This window comes from Hemiscyllium ocellatum, chromosome 12 (assembly GCF_020745735.1).
Source record: "Hemiscyllium ocellatum isolate sHemOce1 chromosome 12, sHemOce1.pat.X.cur, whole genome shotgun sequence".
Classification (NCBI taxonomy): Eukaryota; Metazoa; Chordata; class Chondrichthyes; order Orectolobiformes; family Hemiscylliidae; genus Hemiscyllium; species Hemiscyllium ocellatum.
Window position 1 is genome coordinate 74945798 of NC_083412.1, and position 19945 is coordinate 74965742.

The 19945-nt window shown below is 40.9% G+C and overlaps 1 protein-coding gene across 2 annotated transcripts in view; it reads left to right on the plus strand.

Moving 5' to 3' along the window:
* The window catches only part of epha3 (eph receptor A3), a 241809-nt gene that overhangs the window by 129300 nt on the left and 92564 nt on the right, over window positions 1–19945 (plus strand). For both annotated transcript variants that reach the window (XM_060833715.1, XM_060833716.1), the window contains exons 4-5: window positions 13526–13681; window positions 18650–18985. In XM_060833715.1, coding sequence (XP_060689698.1) covers window positions 13526–13681; window positions 18650–18985 — 492 coding nt within the window. The remainder of the gene's footprint in view (window positions 1–13525; window positions 13682–18649; window positions 18986–19945) is intronic.

Sequence of the window (19945 nt, forward strand, 5' to 3'; positions counted from 1 at the left end):
TGTTTTCCTATGTCCTTAAGTAGAACATGAAGCTGATTAGAAACTATTCTGCATTGCTGGGAAAGTTTCACTGAAAAAGTGTCAAAGCTTGTCACTTGATGTATGACAGATGTATCTATTATATATGTACATTTGTTATACTTTTGGGATTATTATTTTTCCTCCTCTTTGTTGGGCTTACCTTCATAATATTAGGAATGGTAATTCTGACCAAGAATGTAAATTCCTTTCAGATCTTTGCTAATGTTGTTCTATGATCAGATACAAGGGAGTACACAATGACAGTCTGTAATAACTCTCCCTATAAATTGCTCTTTATTTCTGTGAGACTTCATATTTTCCAAAGATGATATAGTTGAGATCACCAACATTTCGCTGTCGGTGGAAACCCCTCCCCCACCTTTCCTTCGATGATGTATTGGAGCTACAAGTTCTCACACGACTGTATGACTCAGGGATTTTCTTTGCCACACAAGCAATTTTTCTTGGAGTCAGCACTGAACTAACCCAAAGTCATCCAGTCCCAGTGGTTATTGAAACTCAACTCATCATGCAGATCATAACCAAGGACACTCATGATTGCTAGCCTTTATTTTCAAACTAAAAAGATTATCACAATTGTATAATTGACCCAGTGTCACACTGGTCACTTAGAGTTTATACACTTCATAAGGGCAAATATCACATTCTGCCTCCATTGAAAGAGAGACCAAACATGACTAAATTCAAATTTTAGAATTCCTTACTTGCTATGGATTCAGCTTTTGATGTTTCTAAAACCACGACTGAGACAAATTCATGCATCTTATTCCTCAGTATAGAAAAGCATCTCAATAATTGTTTTACTTGTTTTTATTTGAAGTGATTGCAGGTATACAGATAAACATGCCAGAAATGCCCAGCCTCTTCCCTTTCTCTACTGTCAGAGCTGTTAAATATTTAATAGAAATTTGATTCCTGAAGTATGTGCAAGGTTTTTGTCAGTCCTGCATTTGATTGGACATAGGTCTTCAGGAAGATGTCACTCAGCATTTTAAGCTTAGACCCTAAACCATTGGTAGATTTAAATGCCAGATGTAGAGGGCATTCAAATGTTTGTGCCAGAGTATGAAGGAATTGAAGAATCTAAAGTGACCTAAGAACTCAGATTAAAGTCATCAGTTTATTTTTATGTCATTATTCATCTTTACAGCTGTACTGAACGTCATCATTATATTTGTTAAGTGACAGAAAACAGATTTGTGCCCCGCAAAGTATTACCGAAATTCAGTGCTCAAAGAAATAATCAATTGTGTACTGCTTTATCCCCCTGCTTTCTGTATTCATATTCTAAGTAAAGCTTGCTTATGCAAAATCAATAATGTCAAAGGACGTGAACAAAAGGGCACATTCTACTTAGAAACTCAAAATAAGTTTCGTCCATTTAAATGAAAGCCCAAATGAGCACCATTTGATTTGGAACAAATGGAGTGAATGAATGGATGTATGAGTAGCTTCTTGCAATTAGCATGAACAACATAGCTCCTGGTAATTTGAATCTGCAAGAATTACAGAGGATCACTCTGTTGTGTAATTAGTATAAGATTATTATCAGTGTGAGGTTAGAAGCTGTCTGTTACCATTCTGTCACTTTCTTTTAGGCAATAATTCCAGGTAATAATTAGGCCTTTGATTATAGCGTTTCTTACAAACCTATCTCCTAACACTGGTCAAACACTGTCATCTCAGCCTTTGTTCAGGCCTGTGTGTTCTGCTTTCCACAGAGTATTTGATACATCATGCAACATATTAGCTAAAAGACAGCACTACTCTTATTACCAGGTCAGAAACTATCTGCTGAGTCATTGGTCAAAGATTTTCTTGTCTATACAGCTTTGCCAGTTGACAAGTTATTAAAGCTTAATATATGTTGCGATGCTGTATTTGGAAAGCAGCATTTGACTGGTCTCCTATTAGAAAGAGAGTTTCAAAGTTATATAACATTGTTTTCCTTGAACTTTATCCTACCAATGGCATGCCACAAGGATCAGTGCTGGGTCCACTACTTTTCATCATTTATCTAAATGATTTGGATGTGAGCATAAGAAGTATAGTTAGTAAGTTTGCAGATGACACCAAAATTGGAGCTGTAGTGGACAACGAAGAAGGTTACCTCTGATTACAATGGGATCTTGATCAAATGGGCCAATGGGCTGAGAAGTGGCAGATGGAGTTTAATTTAGATAAATGTGAGGTGCTGCATTTTGGGAAAGCAAATCTTAGCGGGACTTACACACTTCATGGTAAGGTCCTAGGGAGTGGTGCTGAACAAATAGACCTTGGACTACAGGTTCATAGCTTCTTGAAAATGGAGTCACAGGTAGATAGGATAGTGAAGAAGGCATTTAGTATGCTTTCCTTTATTGTTCAGGGTAAAGGGAGGTCATGTTGCGGCTGTACAGGACATTGGTTAGGCTACTGTTGGAATATTGCGTGCAATTCTGGTCTCCTTCCAATAGGAAGGATGTTGTGAAACTGAAAGGGTTCAGAAAAGATTTACAAGGATGTTGCCAGGGTTGGAGGATTTGAGCTATAGGAGAGGTTGAATAGGCTGGGGTTGTTTTCCTGGAGGCTGAGGGGTGACCTTATAGAGGTTTGTAAAATCATGAGGGGCATGGATAAGGTAAATAGACAAAATCTCTTCCCTGGGGTGGGGGAGTCCAATACTAGAGGGCATAGGTTTAGGATGAGAGGTGAAAGATATAAAAGGGACCTCAGGGGCAACTTGGGGATTTGATAAGTAAAGAAAATTTCTTCAGAGCTTTGAGTAACCATAAAGTGATAGTGTTTGAAAGAAGATGCGATTTTATTTTGGCATGTTTTGAAATCTTGCAAACTGTTAAATTTAGATAGTTTGGTGTATTTAATTTTTTCTTTATTTTGTGTAGTAAACCTCTGCCTTAATGGTAAAACCAACTCTGCTGCCTTGTGTGACAATAACCAACATGTTAAATTAAAGAAAAATATGCTTCATCAAATGGGATTTCATTCAGAGATCTGACCCATCCAGAAGTGGCATTAACAGAGATCAAAACATCAAAAAGAAAGTACATACCCAGTTGACAATGAAGATGAGCCTGTGATGCCATGATTAGATTACTTACAGATTACTTACAGTGTGGAAACAGGCCCTTTGGCCCAACAAGTCCACACCGACCCGCCAAAGCGCAACCCACCCATGCCCCTACATTTACCCCTTACCTAAAACTACGGGCAATTTAGCATGGCCGATTCACCTGACCCGCACATCTTTGGACTGTGGGAGGAAACCGGACCACCCGGACGAAACCCACGCAGACACAGGAGAACATGCAAACTCCACACAGTCAGTCGCCTGAGGCGGAAATTGAACCCGGGTCTCTGGCGCTGTGAGGCAGCAGTGCTAACCACTGTGCCACCGTGCCGCCCACCAACCTACAGATTAGATTACCTACAGTGTCGAAACAGGCCCTTTGTCCCAACAAGTCCACATCAACTGTCCCAAGAGTAACCCACCCAGACCCATTTCCCTCTGGTAAGTGCAATTCACCTGCTCTGCACATTTTTGAACTGTGGGAGGAAACCAGAGCACCTAGAGGCAACCCACACAGATGTGAGAGAATGTGCAAACTCCACACACAGTCACCCAAGGCTGGAATCGAACCTGGTACCATGAGGTAGCAGTACTAACCACTGAGCCACCATGCCACCCCAGGAATTGAACTTCAGTGAGCCTGATGTGACTTGAACATGCAACCTTCTGATTGTGAGTCAGACACTCTACTGTTGCGCCACAAGCCCAAAGCCATTATAAATGACAACTGCTAATTTATAAATTGTTTTATCATTTCTTCACTTATAAGTTGTGTTTTTTTAAATGGTTTCGAATATTCTTCTCCTTCTCACTTGAAGGTGCTGTATGCATCTGTATACATCAGAAGATGTTTTCAATATATTTCCCAAGTGTAACTTTTAACAGTGATTGTTGTCACTTGATCAATTGTAGTGGACTTCATATGCAATCTCAATCTCATCCTCTTCTGACTTCCACGGATTCACATTTTACAACAAGAATCATTGAAACAGTGGAAACTCTTGATTGGTTCTCCCCTGTGTACTCCAATAGTTCTACTCCCATTTGTAGTGCTCTAACGTTACACAAAATCAGCTAACTGCACAGAACAGGCAGATTATACTTAATTTATTTTGATCTATATTCCTCAGTTACAGCTTCTTGTTACCAACTGAGACATTTGGGGAGTGACATTTATGTATCTGAAGGAATTATCACTTAGTAAATCACCCCAGACCAGCATTAATCAACTTTTTCCACAGAGAAATAGCATGGTGAGCGACATTGTGATGTTGTTGCATTACTAATGATGCCTAGTGGCAATCCTCTTTTAAAACTTCCTGTATAACATCAGGAGATTGAAATGTTGCACAAAAGGCTCTTGCTGCATAACCTGCCTACAAGATGCCAGTATTTCATCAGTTGAGTGGATTTTTTTCAGATAGACTTTATACCAACATTCATATTACCTTTTCTGATATCAGTGTATCAAACTTTTCAATAACCCTGGCATCTCCACTTTAAGAAAAGGGAAAAAAAAAATCAACCTTCTGCTTGGAATTGAATGCATTAAAGCATTTTAAGATACCCTCAAGTCCTGAAGGTGCAATTCCTAATAAGAACATTTCCTGCATTATCCAGTGTATGAGCTTAAATAATAGTTCGAACTGAGGAAAATAACTAGTTTGGGGTCCCGTGGTTGGGACATGGTGGCCTGACAGGCTCCTGAATAGCTCATTTTCAACATCACTTAGAGCTATAACAGCTGAGGGAAGTGAACTGAGTGTGAAACCAATCATAAGGCCTCTCCCTTGAGAAAAGAGCAATCTGAGCTCTTTATTCCTCCTTGGAATGCTTTCTGCTCTTTCCTGTTTCATTTTTTTTACTCTTTTAGTTATATTCTCCACAGCACATAGAAAATAACACCACCTGGCCTCCTGTCAGCTGCTGTACAAAAAAAAATCATGTTCAGAGTCTCTTGAGTACTAAAGCTGATTTAAAAAAAACTTTTCTCTGCTATATCCTAGAGGGTCTTTTGAAATGTCATTTCAGGAGAGTAACTTCTCACCTGCGCCTGGTCAAGGAAACGTAAGGTGCAATACATTTATATGGGCGAAGGTATTAACTTTGACCCCCCCCCCCAAACCCCCCAACCTCATCCTTGTTTTGTTTAAGGAGTGCGATGTGTTTCTGTCACACACAGAAACCTAATAAAAGTAGGATTTTGCTTATTGCATTGAGCTCTTGTTTTTGGAAACAAACCTATTGAAAATTTGCAAGCTGCCTTCTCACAAAGTCACTGTGCCTTTAAGCATTGAGTGTAGCCAACCATATGCTGAACTCAGAGGCTCTGTTACCATGACAACACTATGCCCACCTACACCACCTCAGGGCGTACAATGAACAGCAGGCATGTAATATTTTGCCACCAAATGTGTTGTATCTAATGCTGATGGGGTAGAGTGGCAGCAGGAGTCCTCCATCTGAGATTAAACGTTGCTTGGCTTTACTTGGTGTTGTTTTTTGCTATTGAGATCAGGGCAAAACATTTTTTCTTAACAAAACTCTTTGAGCTTCATTCCGTAATTAGTCTCTTCACTTTCCAGTTTTGGGAAGACAGAAGTTTCTCACAACGCAGCTGCATTCTGCATGTTGGGGAAGCCATTTCCAGACTTTGCTTTTATGGAAGTAAATATTTGCCAAATTTTGAAACAAAACATAATTTTCTTGAATTCTTATTCTCCATCTGTTTTCTTCAGAATTAAATTAACACATGAGGAGAGAGACCGCTGCTGAAGCCATTGGCTCAGGAAATTAAGCATGCAGAGTGCTTGAACACACTTGTACACTTGGTCCCATAGTGATCCCCACCTCTCCAACCTCTGACCGAGGCTAGACAATTACAGAGACTGAAACCAATTAAAGATTAATTAATTAAGCTGGTTTATTGGATGTCATTTGCTAACAGTCAGTTGTTGAAAGTGCTTACCCTCTGTGCAGCATAGTCTAGATGTAACGACTGAGACGGGAGAAGTGTATTGTTTTCTCTACTCAACGGGTCACAACATAACTTTCATTGCTTTAACCAGTTTCAAGTATAGCCAATCATATGAGTTCTAATTTAGAATAAAAAGAGTTAATCAATCAGGTTTCTTTAGTGAACGCAATCTTGTTGATATATTACAAAATAAAACGTATTCCATGCAAGTGCAAAATTGGTTAACCCACAGTTTGTAATCTGAAAATGTTTACCTCCTAATAACCCGGAGCACACATGTACATGAGTTCAAGGGAAAAGATTGATTTCTTTCTGCAGAGGTTCACCTTGGACAAAGACACTTTTAGCCAATAATGGTTAGTTCTTGAAAGAAACAAAAGGGCAAAATGTGGCAAGAACAGATGAATGTTGATTTGGCATTCTGGCAATATAAACAGATCTGATACGACAAATTTCTCTGGATTCTTGGCAGATGCAGCTTGCTCACAGAACACAGTCTTGAGAATTCTTAGAGTTGACCTTCAAGTGGACAATTAGATTTCAAACTGGATTCATAATAAGTGTGCTTCAGAAACCAGAGAGATGAGATAAACATCCTTCCTCAAGCAAGGAAAACTGTTTGAGCAATGGAACCAGGAGCCACTGTCTGGTACAGAGAAATTGCTGGTGCCGAGACCAAAAGAACCAGTTTGTGCAACACTGGAGTCGTATAATCTCCTTTTTCATTTAAAAACAAAAATTAGCTTGCTTTTAAGACCAGTCTGGATATGTAATTAGCTCTGTTGATTGGTGGAGTTGTGGATAGTGAGGAGGGCTGTTGTCAGCTGCAAAGGGACTTAGATATGATGCAGAGCTGGGCTGAGGAGTGGCAGATGGAGTTCAACCCTGTCAAGTGTGAGGTTGTCCATTTTGGAAGGACAAATAAGAATGTGGAATACAGGGTTAACGGTAGGGTTCTTAGTAAGGTGGAGGAGCAGAGGGATCTTGGGGTCTATGTTCATAGATCTTTGAAAGTTGCCACTCAGGTGGATAGAGCTTGTAAGAAGGCCTATGGTGTATTAGCGTTCATGAGTAGAGGGATTGAATTCAAGAGTCGTGAGGTGATGTTGCAGCTGTATGGGACCTTGCTAAGGCCACATTTGGAGTACTGTGTGCAGTTCTGGTCGCCTTTTTTTAGGAAAGTTGTAGAAGCTTTGGAGAGGGTGCAGGGGAGATTTACCAGGATGTTGCCTGGAATGGAGAATAGGGTCGTACGAGAATAAGTTGAGAGTGCTAGGCCTTTTCTCGTTGGAACGGCGAAGGATAAGGGGTGACTTGATAAAAGTTTATAAGATGATATGGGGAATAGATAGAGTAGACTATCGGAGACTTTTCCCCCGGGTACAACAGAGTGTTACAAGGGGACATAAATTTAAGGTGAAGGGTGGGAGGTATAGGGGGGATGTCAGGGGTAGATTCTTTACCCAGAGAGTGGTGGAGGCATGGAATGCACTGCCTGTGGAAGTGGCAGAGTCGGAATCATTGGTGACCTTTAAGCGGCAATTGGATAGGTAAATGGATAGGTGCTTAAGCTAGGACAAATGTTCGGCACAACATCGTGGGCCGAAGAGCCTGTTCTGTGCTGTATTGTTCTATGTTCTATGCTCTATCCTGCTCTTTAGCAGATTCCCCCAAACCGAAACTAAATCTTCCAACTGTCTGCAAAACATTATTCACATAGAACAGCCATAAAAACCCAGCCAGGGTGACCTCGAGCAAACAGATCCAGCAATTAGTTGAAACAAACTGGTTTTGATGAAATGTAATGGTTAAAAACAGTGGTATTTTGTTGACCTTTTACTTTAAAAGCTATAAATGCAATCGTATCCAAATAAACTTTTTTTCTCCACAATCCTTCAAAATTCAAGTCTGCTTTAAGACAAAAAGCTCAATATAATGTCTTCATAATCAAAAATACATCAGCTTTGGAAACCAAGAGCTGGTTGTCTTTTGTGTTTTCATCCTCTGCCCTTTGGTGCTGGTCAATAGCTCCCGTCAGGCTCTTGTTAAAGAGAGACCTTTCATTGTATTCCTGATCACATGCAGTATCTTACATTCAATGAGTATGTTCTATATCTTGCCATAAATTCTGGCATGGAACATATTTATTAGTTGTGTTGATATAATGAGCAGAAATCCGTCATAGTTGATATAATTAACAGAGGTCAGTTGTGATTGGTGTGACTTATGCAGTTCCACCATCTCTGCACTTCAGATGTTGACCAGGTCAGGTGTAATCACTGGGGGGTGAAGGTGTTGGTATCGTTGCTTCTGTTCCGTCCAAAAGCTGGAGTAGAACTTTTTATTTTCACTCCGAGCCTATGTGTGACATCAGTGGAATGGGCGGAGCTAATGCAACATGAGCATTGACCCTTTCAGAACCTTTACCTTATAGAAAACATGATAAACCTCTGCCATTTCAGGAGCAGGGCACAACCTTCTTGAAGATACAATTTGATCCCAGCAAACTCTAATTCAGAGACTGGTGTCAAGCATACTTTCGAAGTTAAGCAATAGGACATGTCTTCACATAGTAAATGACCAGTCATAGATATCGCAAGGTAAAAGAAGAAAAATTAGATGCTAAAGGTTGAGGGTATGGACACATACTAACCTTGTTCACGGATCTCCTTCAGGGTAACATTAAGGATCTGGGTGATGAAGAAAGCTAAAAGGAAACACAGAAGGATGGATGCTGGAGATCAGAATCAAACAAAATCAGAAATTTCTGGAGAAACTCAGCAGGTCTGGCAGAATAATGTTTCAAGCTTCATCTGAAGAAATGTGAACTCTGTTTCCTCTCCACAGATGCTGCCATACCTGCTGAGTTTCTCCAGCAATTTCTGTTTTTGTTTGATGAAGAAAGCTGATGGGTATATGAACAGGAAAGGTTCAGTGTGGTAAGAAGCCTGCCAGCGATCAAGTGCATGAAGGAGTTCATCCCAGAGCATGAAGGAGTTCAGCTCCTTTGTGTCAAAGTTTCACACAGAGCAGAGAGACCTTTCCATCTACCTGGACTCAGTGGTGAACTCTGTGAAAGCCATAGTGGTGTGCACCATAATTGAGCCTTCTTTTGCAGTTTGCATAGTAGATGGTACTGTTGATATTGAAGCTTAGATAATCTCCTTCTTGATCCTGGAAGCCACTGTTGACAGTGCATACAGAGAATGCCATATCATGCCTACACTCAGTTCTCTTAAAGACCTGTAGCAGTGCTGCTGTTCAGCCCCAGGCAGGTGGTTGTCAGTCCATGAGTAAGGCCTGTCCTCCCTCAGGACAGCAAAGTAGCTGTTCCTCCACTGCCTCTCTAATGGCACACAGACAGCTCGGTCAAACTGCCCAAATGCAGGGTCAGGGACTATAAACTGCAATTGGGATCACAAACTGGTAGCCTACCATTGCCATCTGGACAGCCCTCAATGTGAGCATAGCAACCTTCTAGTTACTGATGCTGTGGTCACTGGTGAAATACTTTAGGTACCTTTGTACTCTGTAAATGAGAACAGGAAATAGGCACTAAAAATTAGCAAAAGTGTATTTTTTTTAGTTTTTCTAACGTATTTCTGATTATGACTAGAGGGACTTGAATTGTGGGGTAGATTTGCTTATTGTTTACAATTTTGGGTTACCATTTATATTTGGATTGAAGAGTGAACAAGACTTCTAAAGCAGGGAGAAGATGAATAGCATTGGGAAGGAAGCTGATAAAGATCTATGCGAAAGTCAGAATGTTGAAGATGAGAAGCATAATCATGTCAAGCACATGGCTGAGTTACTCACTGACAGATTGGAGATTAGCAGTTGATGTAACTCCTACTCTACCTTCTCTTCTTACTGCTAACCCTTGTCATCCAGTTTATCTGTCTCCTGTATTTCCCGATGCCCAGTTGATGTTAAAGGCTGTTCCTTCATGATGGTAAAGAGATGAGGTATGCATCAGAAGGCCATCAATTTAGATTCTCTCTGGTCCATCCTCCAAAATGGTCTAAGCAGCAGGGACAGCTTGGCCAGTGGGCTGTCTGCTCAGCAATGTTTCTTCTGGTAATGTGTCTATAGTTACACAACAGTTCTGTAAGTGCACCTGAGATCCTGGCAGGAGACCTGATAGAGTTAATGACCTTTTTCATAAATAGTGATGTGGATAAACTTATTGTTATACAAGGAGGAAGATCCATTTTGAGTGCAGCGCTCAGACATTGGGTTTGTATCTTGCCATCCATTTTAGCACAATCAGTCAGCATTTCAGAGCTTTTAGAAGGTGCTAAGATGTTAAGATGGATAATTTACGGATTAGAAGATGGAACTGTGTTTTTAACTGTGCTGTTCACACTCCAGTCTGTCAGGAATTCTGTTAATTGCACAGCATGTTTTTTTTTAACCAAATTCAGATCAAGTGTTCCTCATTGATATAGTGATCATTCCAAGTGCAATTTGCGCCTCAGTTCTTAGCCAGCAGTCCAGGTGAAGCAGCTTCCCTTCTGGCTGCCATAGTAATGTAAAAAAGGTGGCACCTGGAACTCATATTGCACTGTGACCCACTTCAGGAGATGCTTTTACTCCCTGCACTCAAGTGATGCAGAGCCATTAGTAATGCCACATTCCTTTTGTGTGTTCCCAGTCTATCAACTTTCCAAAAGCTGAGCACAAAAAAATCCTGACAATGAAAGGTTTTTAGGTCAATCTTTTGAGATAGATCAAACTCATGCAGCAAGTCAGATTATGATGAATACCTCCATCTAACAATGAAGGCATTAAGCATAAAGATGTGTTTACATAAAAGGGACTGTATTAAACTCAAATGTGGCTTTTTAAAATTTTACCTCAGCTGATGAATGGCCAAGATGGCAGCCTCAAATATCCTGAATGCCCCAACAGAAAAAATAGATATCAAGTTATGGCATTTCTTTCAGAATACAAAGGAATATGATCATATACACTTAATTCTAATTCTGGTAATTAGATCAGAAGACCAGTTTAGAGAGTACAAAGGATGAATGTGTAGACTTTCCACTGGAAAAACAGACCAAAGGTTCCATCTGACAGGACATATAAAATACAAAGACGCATTTGACAGATTGGATTGGTTTCGATGTGAGAGAGTAGGTGTCTTCAACTGCACACGTTATGACCGTTTTGTAACTATGGAGACGTTTAGGTTAGCTGTGGTAATGAGTTGGGTGATGAAGGTTACAGAGTCACAGAAGTTTTGACAGTATGAGAAACCACCGCTTGGCCCATCATATCCATGCCAGCCATTAAGCATCTATCTACGCAAATCCCATTTTGCAGCATTTGGCCCATAGCTTTGTGTACTACGGCATTTGAAGTGCTCATTTAATTATTCCTTAAATATCTTGAGGGTTCCCACCTGTACCACTCAGTGAGTTCCAGATACCCAAACCTCTGGTGAAACATTTTCTCCTCAAATCCTCTCCAATTGTCCTGCTTCTTACCTGAACGCTGTGTCCTTTATTAATGACCCCTTATGAAGACAAAACATTTCTCCCTTAATTACCCTGTCAATGCCCTTCATAATTACTTGTACCTCAATCAGGAACCTCCCTAACCCCAGTCTTCTCTAGTCTAAGGGAAGGACTTCTAAAATATCTAATCCCTCTTCATAGGTGCATCTCTTCAGCTCAGGCATCATCCTGGTGAACATCTCTCGCAACCTCTTTAGTACAGTCATATTCTTCAAACAGTGTGGTGACCAGAACTGCACACATTACCCCAGCTTTTGCCTTGCTGATGTTATAGTCAACTCTATCATAACTGCTTTGTATTTAATGCCTTAGCCTTTAAAAGCAAGTATCCTATGAGCCTTCATCTACCTGCTCTTCCTGTGATGGAGCAGCCTGTTTGTTATCACATCCTTGAGGGGCTTGAACAACCTTTGTGGTCAAGTCTTACAACTTGAGACCAGGGGGCTTCAAGTTCAGTAAAGGAACTATTGCCAGCTTTAGATTCTCTTAACCCCACAAAAACAGAAGAACATTTCATTTGTTTATTTGCAGGGGAACGAGAATGGTTTTGTTCAGACTTTGTGATGGGAGCTGAAACACAGGAGAAGATACGTCAAACATGGGTATTCCTATCAGTACAAAAACACATAAGAATTTAAATAACGGAATAAGCAAGAACACTAGCGGTCCATTTGAAGACACTGTCTTGAATCTGCCAGATCTTAGGTAGCTCATATAGGGAGGCAGTGACTTATTGGTATTATCTCTGGGCTGTATTATCTCTGAGATCCAGATAATGCTCTGGTGCCCAAGGTTTGAATCCTGTCACTGCAGATGGTGGAATTTGAATTCAATCTAAAAAAAAATCTGTAATTAAGAATCTAATGATGACCACAAAACAATTGTCAATTGTCAGGAAAAACCTGGTTCACTAATGACCTTTGGGAAACTGCCATTTTTACCTGGCTTAGCCTACATTTGACTCCAGACCCACAGCAATGTGGTTGACTCTTCACTGCCCTCTGGTCAATTAGGGATGGGTAATAAATGCTAGCCTAGGCAGCGATACTCATGTTCCATGAATTAAAAAAAAGAAGCTAGAAAGCAGATGATTTGTTCCCCCTTTTGTTGGTCTTCCAGACCATTTCCCAATCTAAACAAGACCTTTGAAACATTGGCTCCTATGTAGGAGTGATCAGTGTTTCAGGATTTCACCTTAAATGCTATGGTCCTGAAAGTGTATAATTGCTCAGCCAGTAACCTCAGTGAGAGACTAGCAGAGCCATTTCATCACCACCACTATCCCCACCCCCCAGTCCCCACCCAGCAGAAGATCAGGAAAATCCTTGTAAAAAAATCACCACCTCTATTTTGAAACCTTATTGTTGTAACCCTTGACTTGAATAACTTGCTAGAAAAAAATGTTTTCTTTTACTTCAGCAGGAACTCCAGTTCAGGGGAACTCAAAACAAATGTTGATCAAAACCCAACATGTTACTCTGAACTCTAAGCATATTTTTTCCAAACACAACAGGACTTTGAGAGATCTCACCATCTGCCCTGTCATTGTTAAAAGCAAGATTGCCACATTTAATTATATTCCAGCTCTCAACTTCAAGAAGAACTTGCATGTATATAGTGCCATTCTAAACATTCAGGCATCATGACCGTTAAAGTGTGGCTAGCTTGTAATGTGGGAAATGTGGCAACTACTTCATGTACAGTGACATGCCACAAATAACAATATGTTAATATCTAGAAAAAGATGTTAGTCCTATTCTCTATCCTTATATTTTCAGTTCTGTTCCATGTGTAATGTCTGTCATCTGGATTTCATCATCTGCAGTTAAAGAATTGCATTTCCAGTAACAGATGAGCTGCATTTATTGCATGCCTAGAAAACAATATTAATTTACACCCTTTTTTTCTCATCAGCCTGTAAATCTGGGTTCTACAAAGCCTTTGCTGGAAATGTTAAATGTTCTAAGTGCCCCCCTCACAGCCACGCTCAAGAAGAAGGTTCTGTGTACTGCGACTGTGACAGGAATTACTTCAGAGCACATAAAGATCCCATCTCCATGGCTTGCACGAGTGAGTATTAATTTTTCTCTGTTACTTGGTGACATTGTTTGCCCTCAACACTTGACCATATGGGAAGAAACTGACCATACAAGGAAGGCAGTCAGCCTTTGCTATGATTTGTAATCAAACCTCTCTTACGTTTCCTGGCCAAGAGATGGTTTTATGTTATTTGGATCACTAGGGGTGTTCACTAGATGGTCATAAATCTCTATATATTTCCACAGCAATCTTGATGGTGGAACTGTTAATTGTGGTAGAATGTTGGAAACATGCTACAGGTCCGGCAGACTTGGACAGAGAAAAGTAGAGTTAACATTTCAGCTTAATAGTCTTCCATCAGTACAAAAAAAAACTCGATATGTTATAGGTTCAAAAGAAATAAAAGAAAAGGCCTCTAATTATTTATCATGCCTATCACAAAGTATTTCTTTGACTATTTGTCACAGTGGATGGTTGAGCTAGAGACCATTCCATCTTTTAAGGGAAAATGCCCCTTCTACAGTTTTCTTTTGTCTTCTTTTTATGTTCTAGTCTCTTACCTTTCCTGTCCCTGTGATAACCTTTCTCATTGTTCATTTCAGTTAGACTACTTACTTCAATTTCAATAGATTTATTAAACCTGGACTCCTCTTCAGTTTCAAATTTAGACCTTCCCATCCTCTGTGGTACTTGTTTAAACGTTCCTCCATTGCTTTCAATATTGTGTAAAAAACTCTCTTGAGTTCAGGTGAAAACGAGTGGGGGCACTGCTGGTGAGGCCAACATCTGTTGTCCATCCTAGTTGCCCTTCAGAAGGTGATCATGAGCCACTCCATCCATGTGATATTGGTACACCCAGTGCTATGAGGGAGTGATTCCCATAAGGTTGCCCCATGAAGGAACAACAATATATTTTGAAGTCAGAGTGATGTGGACTGGGAAGGGAGCTTGCAGGTGATGGTTCTGAGTATTTGCTGCTGATTTTGTTCTTCTGGGTCATAGGGTTTGCCAGTATGAAAGGTAATCATAGAATCCCTGCAGTGTGAAAACAGGCCATGAGACTCAACAAGTCCATTCCGATCTTCAAACGAGTAACCCACGCAGAACCATTCCCCTACCCTATTACTCTACATTTACCCCTGACCAATGCACCTTACCTACACAACTCTGAACACTATGCGCAATTCATCGTGTGCCAATTCATCTAACCTGCACATCTTTGGATTGTGGGAGGAGGCCGGAGCACCCAGAGGAAACCCACACAGACACAGGGAGAATGTGCAAACTCCACAGTCGCCCAAGGCCAGAATTGAACCCAGGTCCCTGGTACTGTGAGGCAGCAGAGTTAACCACTGTCCCAGCCTTCTAATGCATTGCCTAATGAACCTTTCGGAGGTGTAACAGTAGGTGGCACACACTGCTGTCACTGTATATTAATGATGGAAGTTGATGGGAAAAATTTACCGGACCAACACTGATAGAAAGAGCCTGAGTGCTAGCATTTGCTGTCAGCACTGTGATCCCGCCATTGGGGTCCAACACTTCTACTCTGCTGCTGACCAGACCAAAGTACTGTTGGAAGTGTTAGTGCTCAATCAAACTGGTTGCTTTGTTCTGGATGGCATTGAGCTTCTTGAGTGTTGTTGAAGGAACGGCATGATAGCTCAGTGGTTAGCACTGCTGCCTCATAGCATCAGGAACTCAGATTCAATTCCAGCCTCGGACAACTGTCTGTGTGGAGTTTGCACATTCTCCCCATGTATGCGTGGGTTTCCTCTGGGTGCGCTGGTTTCCTCTTACAGTCCAAAGATGTGCAGGTTAAGTGACTTGGCCATGCTAAATTGCCCATAGTGTACAGGGATGTGTAAGTTAGATGTAGTAGTCAGGGGTAAATGGAGAAGAATCGGTCTGGGTGAGTTAGTCTTCGGAGACTCAGTGTGAACGCGTTGGGCTGAAGGGCCTGTTTCCACAATGTAGGGATTCTCTTCACTTATGCAGGCAAGTGTTCTGTCACATTACAGATGGTGGACAGACTTTGACCAGCGAGGAAGCTAGTTAGTCCAGTTCAATTCCTGGTCAAAAAGTAATCCCCAGGATGTTGATAGCAGGGAATTCTATGATCATAATGATAATGTCAAGTGATGATGTTGGATTCTCTCTTTTTGGAATGATCATTGCTTCCCACATGTATGGTGTTAGTTGTCCAGTCTTGCTGCATTTGGACATGGACTGCTTCAGTATCTGAGCTGCTACAAATGGTGCTGAATATTGTGTGATCATTAGTGAACATCCCCACTTCTGTGATGGAGGGAAGGTGATTAACGAAGCAACTGTAGATGGTTGGGAACAGGATACCGCCCTAGGTAACATCAGCAGAGATGTCTTGGAGCTAAGATGGTTGACTTTGAGCAACCACAACTATCTTCTTTGTGCCAGGTCTGGCACTAACCAGCTAAGTATTTGCATCCTCATGCACATTGATTTATCTGTTTCGAGTGCTCCTACGTTCAGTCAAATGCCACCTTGATATCAGTGACATTACCCTCATTTCCCATTTGGAGTTCAGATCCTATGAACATTTTAAACCCAAGGCTCTAATGAGGTCAGGTCTGAGCTTGCCAAACTGAGCATCTCTGAGCAGGTTATTGTTGAGCAAGTTTCCTTTGAAAACATTGTCAACACCTTCCATCACCTTGTTGAAGATTACAACTAGACTGATAGGAAGCTAACTGGCTATGTTGGATGTTATCCCTTTTTTGTGTACAGGACATATCTGGGCAGTTTTTGACATTGCTGAGTAAATGCCAATGTTCTAGCTAAACTGGAACAACTTGGCTTGTGGCATGGCCAGTTCTGGAACATAAGGATAAGTAATATTGCCAGAGTGATGTCAGGATCCAAAGCAGTACCCACTGCAATGGTCTAACTGGCTATTCAGCAGCATCATAAAGTAAATTTATGAGTTTTAATTGTGGCATGCAAAGATCATAACTATTAAAAGTGTCCTGTTAAATGGAGAATGGACATTCTGCAGATTATATTTCTTGTTGAAGCTGCTTACCACTTTACAGAAGATACTACACTGAATAGAACAATTTGTAATTTTGAGAAAATGTTGCTCGTGGTATAGAGAATCTCAAGTACTGTCTTTCATTTGATCCTATCAATATAGTGGAACATTCTGGAGTGATTTGGACCACCCAGAGAAGAGCTTGGCTTGCCTAGCCTGGGAAATCAAAATTACAGTCTGAGAAATTCAGCAACCAAAGAAAAATATCTAGGAATGTGATCCAAGTCATTAACACACCGATAAACCTATCAAACCTTTTTTATGAATTGGCTAGCATAACAGCAGGGCATGACCAAAGATAACTGCAGTATGACAGATGTCCTATAAATTGGACCCAATCAATTAATACCTCACGATGAACATGGAATTTCTCAATGTGTTACTCTTTTGTGGCAGACTGTATATTTAGTTCTGTTATCATGAAAATGTACTTTTTAGATTAACATTCATACCCGATAGTTCACATCCAGTTATATTTAGATTTCTCCCAAAACATCTTTTCTGCTTGACAGGGTGGATGCTGAGGAAATATTTCCCCTGGCTACAATGTCTGGGACTAAGAGAAAATGTCTCAAGATAAAGCATTTCAGACTAGGACAAGGAAACATTCCTACACCCAAAGAGTTGCAAATCTTTGGAATTCTCTACCCCCCAGAGGATGTTCTGTCATGGATTATAGTCAAGGATGAGCATGTTTGGTAGATTTTTAAACTTTGAAGGGAATCAAAGAATATGGTATTCTGGTAGGAAGGTGACAAGGATCAGACATGTTCATATTAAGTGAAGGAGCAAGCTCAAGAGTCTGCAAGGCCTATTCCTGCTGCTATTTTGTGTGCTTTTCTATCTACTTTTCACTGGGATGTGAACCTATTTCAGGCCCTCTGTAAAAAAAAAATCACATAGAAATTTCATATAAATATGTTGGTACATGTTTCCCAAGATGACAAAACCAAGTTTCATCTATCATGATGCATCCGTCATCAAAAGGAAAATCAGAAGCTTGCAGTGTAGTGCTTCACATAACCTCATGCACACATGAAACACGATGCAAATTGTGGTGGCTATTTGTTACCTGATTGGTTGATTGAATTTAAAGTCTCAAACAGATAAGCAGACAGCATATCAAGCAGCATCCAATATAGATTCCTGATGAAGGGCTTATGCCCGAAATGTCGATTCTTCTGCTCCTCGGATGCTGCCTGACCTGCTGTGCTTTTCCAGCATCACACTCTCGACTCTGATCTCCAGCGTCTGCAGTCCTCACTCTCCGCTAGACAGCATATCAAGTCTCTTTCAGTATGGCAGTGCAGAGGCAGCAGAGTAACAGAATTTATTGGAATGGGATGCACAAGAGAAGCAGCAGTTTTGTACCAATACCACTAAGGGAAACCAATCCCAGTCCTAAGTCCTCAGACATCAAAGTGAAATACACCCAGAGGCATTCAGATAGTGATTTCTAACCTTGCTTTACAAAATGAAATAGAATTAGGAAATATGAATTTAAGAAGAATCAATAAAGTATCTGCATACTTCACAGTTGTGTTGGTTAATCATTGACACATCATGCTTCTGATACTTTTTTAGTATCAATTTTTAGTAGAAGGATTAATAGTTAATTTCAGTCTAAGATGAAGAGTGAATATGAAATCCCTTTAGTGTGATATATTTTCTTCTGCTAATAAAGCCAGACATTGCTTATGTTTCTTTGTCGGTGAGGCTGAGGGCTCAAAGGATTAAACCAAAATTATTCGTAAGCCAAAGTTAATTCAAATATTATTGCAGACTGAAGAGTCAAATGATTGTACTATTTCCCCACAGCTCTGGGCCCAAATATGAAAATGAAGTGTCATTGTTGTAGAACAATGAATTGTGATGGTCGTAACATTTCCTGTTTTTCTAATTTTCTTCCTTGACCTCTTTGGTCCCAGGGCCTCCTTCTATCCCAAGGAACGTGTTTTCCAACATCAATGAGACATCAGTCATTTTAGACTGGAGCTGGCCAACTGATGCAGGAGGCCGCAAGGACGTCACCTTCAGTGTCATCTGTAAGAAGTGCACCAGCGGTCCGACGCAGTGTGAGCCATGTATGAGCAACGTTCAGTTTCTCCCTCGGCAGACAGGTCTGGCCAACACTACGGTGACAGTGGTCGACCTGCTGGCACACACCAACTACACCTTTGAGATTGAGGCAGTGAATGGGGTGTCCGGAATGAGTTCGGTGCCACGGCAGTTTGCTGCAGTCTCCATCACCACAAATCAGGCGGGTAAGTCACTGAGCTTATTCCTCATTTGAAGGATAAAGAATCCAAAGGGCAACTCAATGGGGGGCTTTGATAAAGTACATATGAAGAAACTACTTCCAACACTCACAGCGCCAGAGACCCGGGTTCAATTCCCACCTTAGGCAACTGTCTGTGTGGAGTTTGCACATTCACGCCGTGTCTGTGTGGGTTTCCTCCGGGTGCTCCGGTTTCATCCCACAGTCCAAAATGTGCAGGTTAGGTGAATTGGCCACACTAAATTGCCTGTAGTGTTTGGTGAAGGGATAAATGTAGGGGAATGGGTCTGGATGGGTTGCTGTTTGGAGGGTCAGTGTGGACTTGTTGGGCCGAAGGGCCTGTTTCCACACTGTAAGTAAGTAAGTAATCTAAAAAAAAACCAAGATATTTAGCAAAAGGATGGGGGTGATGAGTAGAGAAACTGTTTTTTGTTCATTCACAAGATCTGAGTGTGGTCAGCTAGGACAACAGTTATTGCCCATCCCTAACTGGCCAAAGAGTAGTTAAGAGTCAACCATGTTGCTGTGGGTCTGAAGTCACATGCAGACCAGACTAGATAAGGATGGCAGTTTCCTTCCCTGAAGGACACTAATGAACCAGATGGGGTTTGTCCTGACAATTGGCAATGGTTTCATGGTCATCATTAGACTTCCAATTCCAAATTTTTATTGAATTCAAATTCCAGCATCTGCCATGGTAGGATTTGAACCGGGGTCTCCAGAATGTTACCTGCATCTCCGGACTAATGGTTTGGCAATAAAACCACTGAGCCATAATATAGCAAGCTGTTATAATCTGGACTGCATTGTGTAAAATAGTGGATGGGAGTAGATTCAAGATGACTTTCAGATGGAATTGGTTGTTCACTTTAAAAGGAAATATCTGCCAGGCTATGGGGAAACATAAGGGTGGGAGGGGCTAATGAGAGCAGGAACAAATACAGAG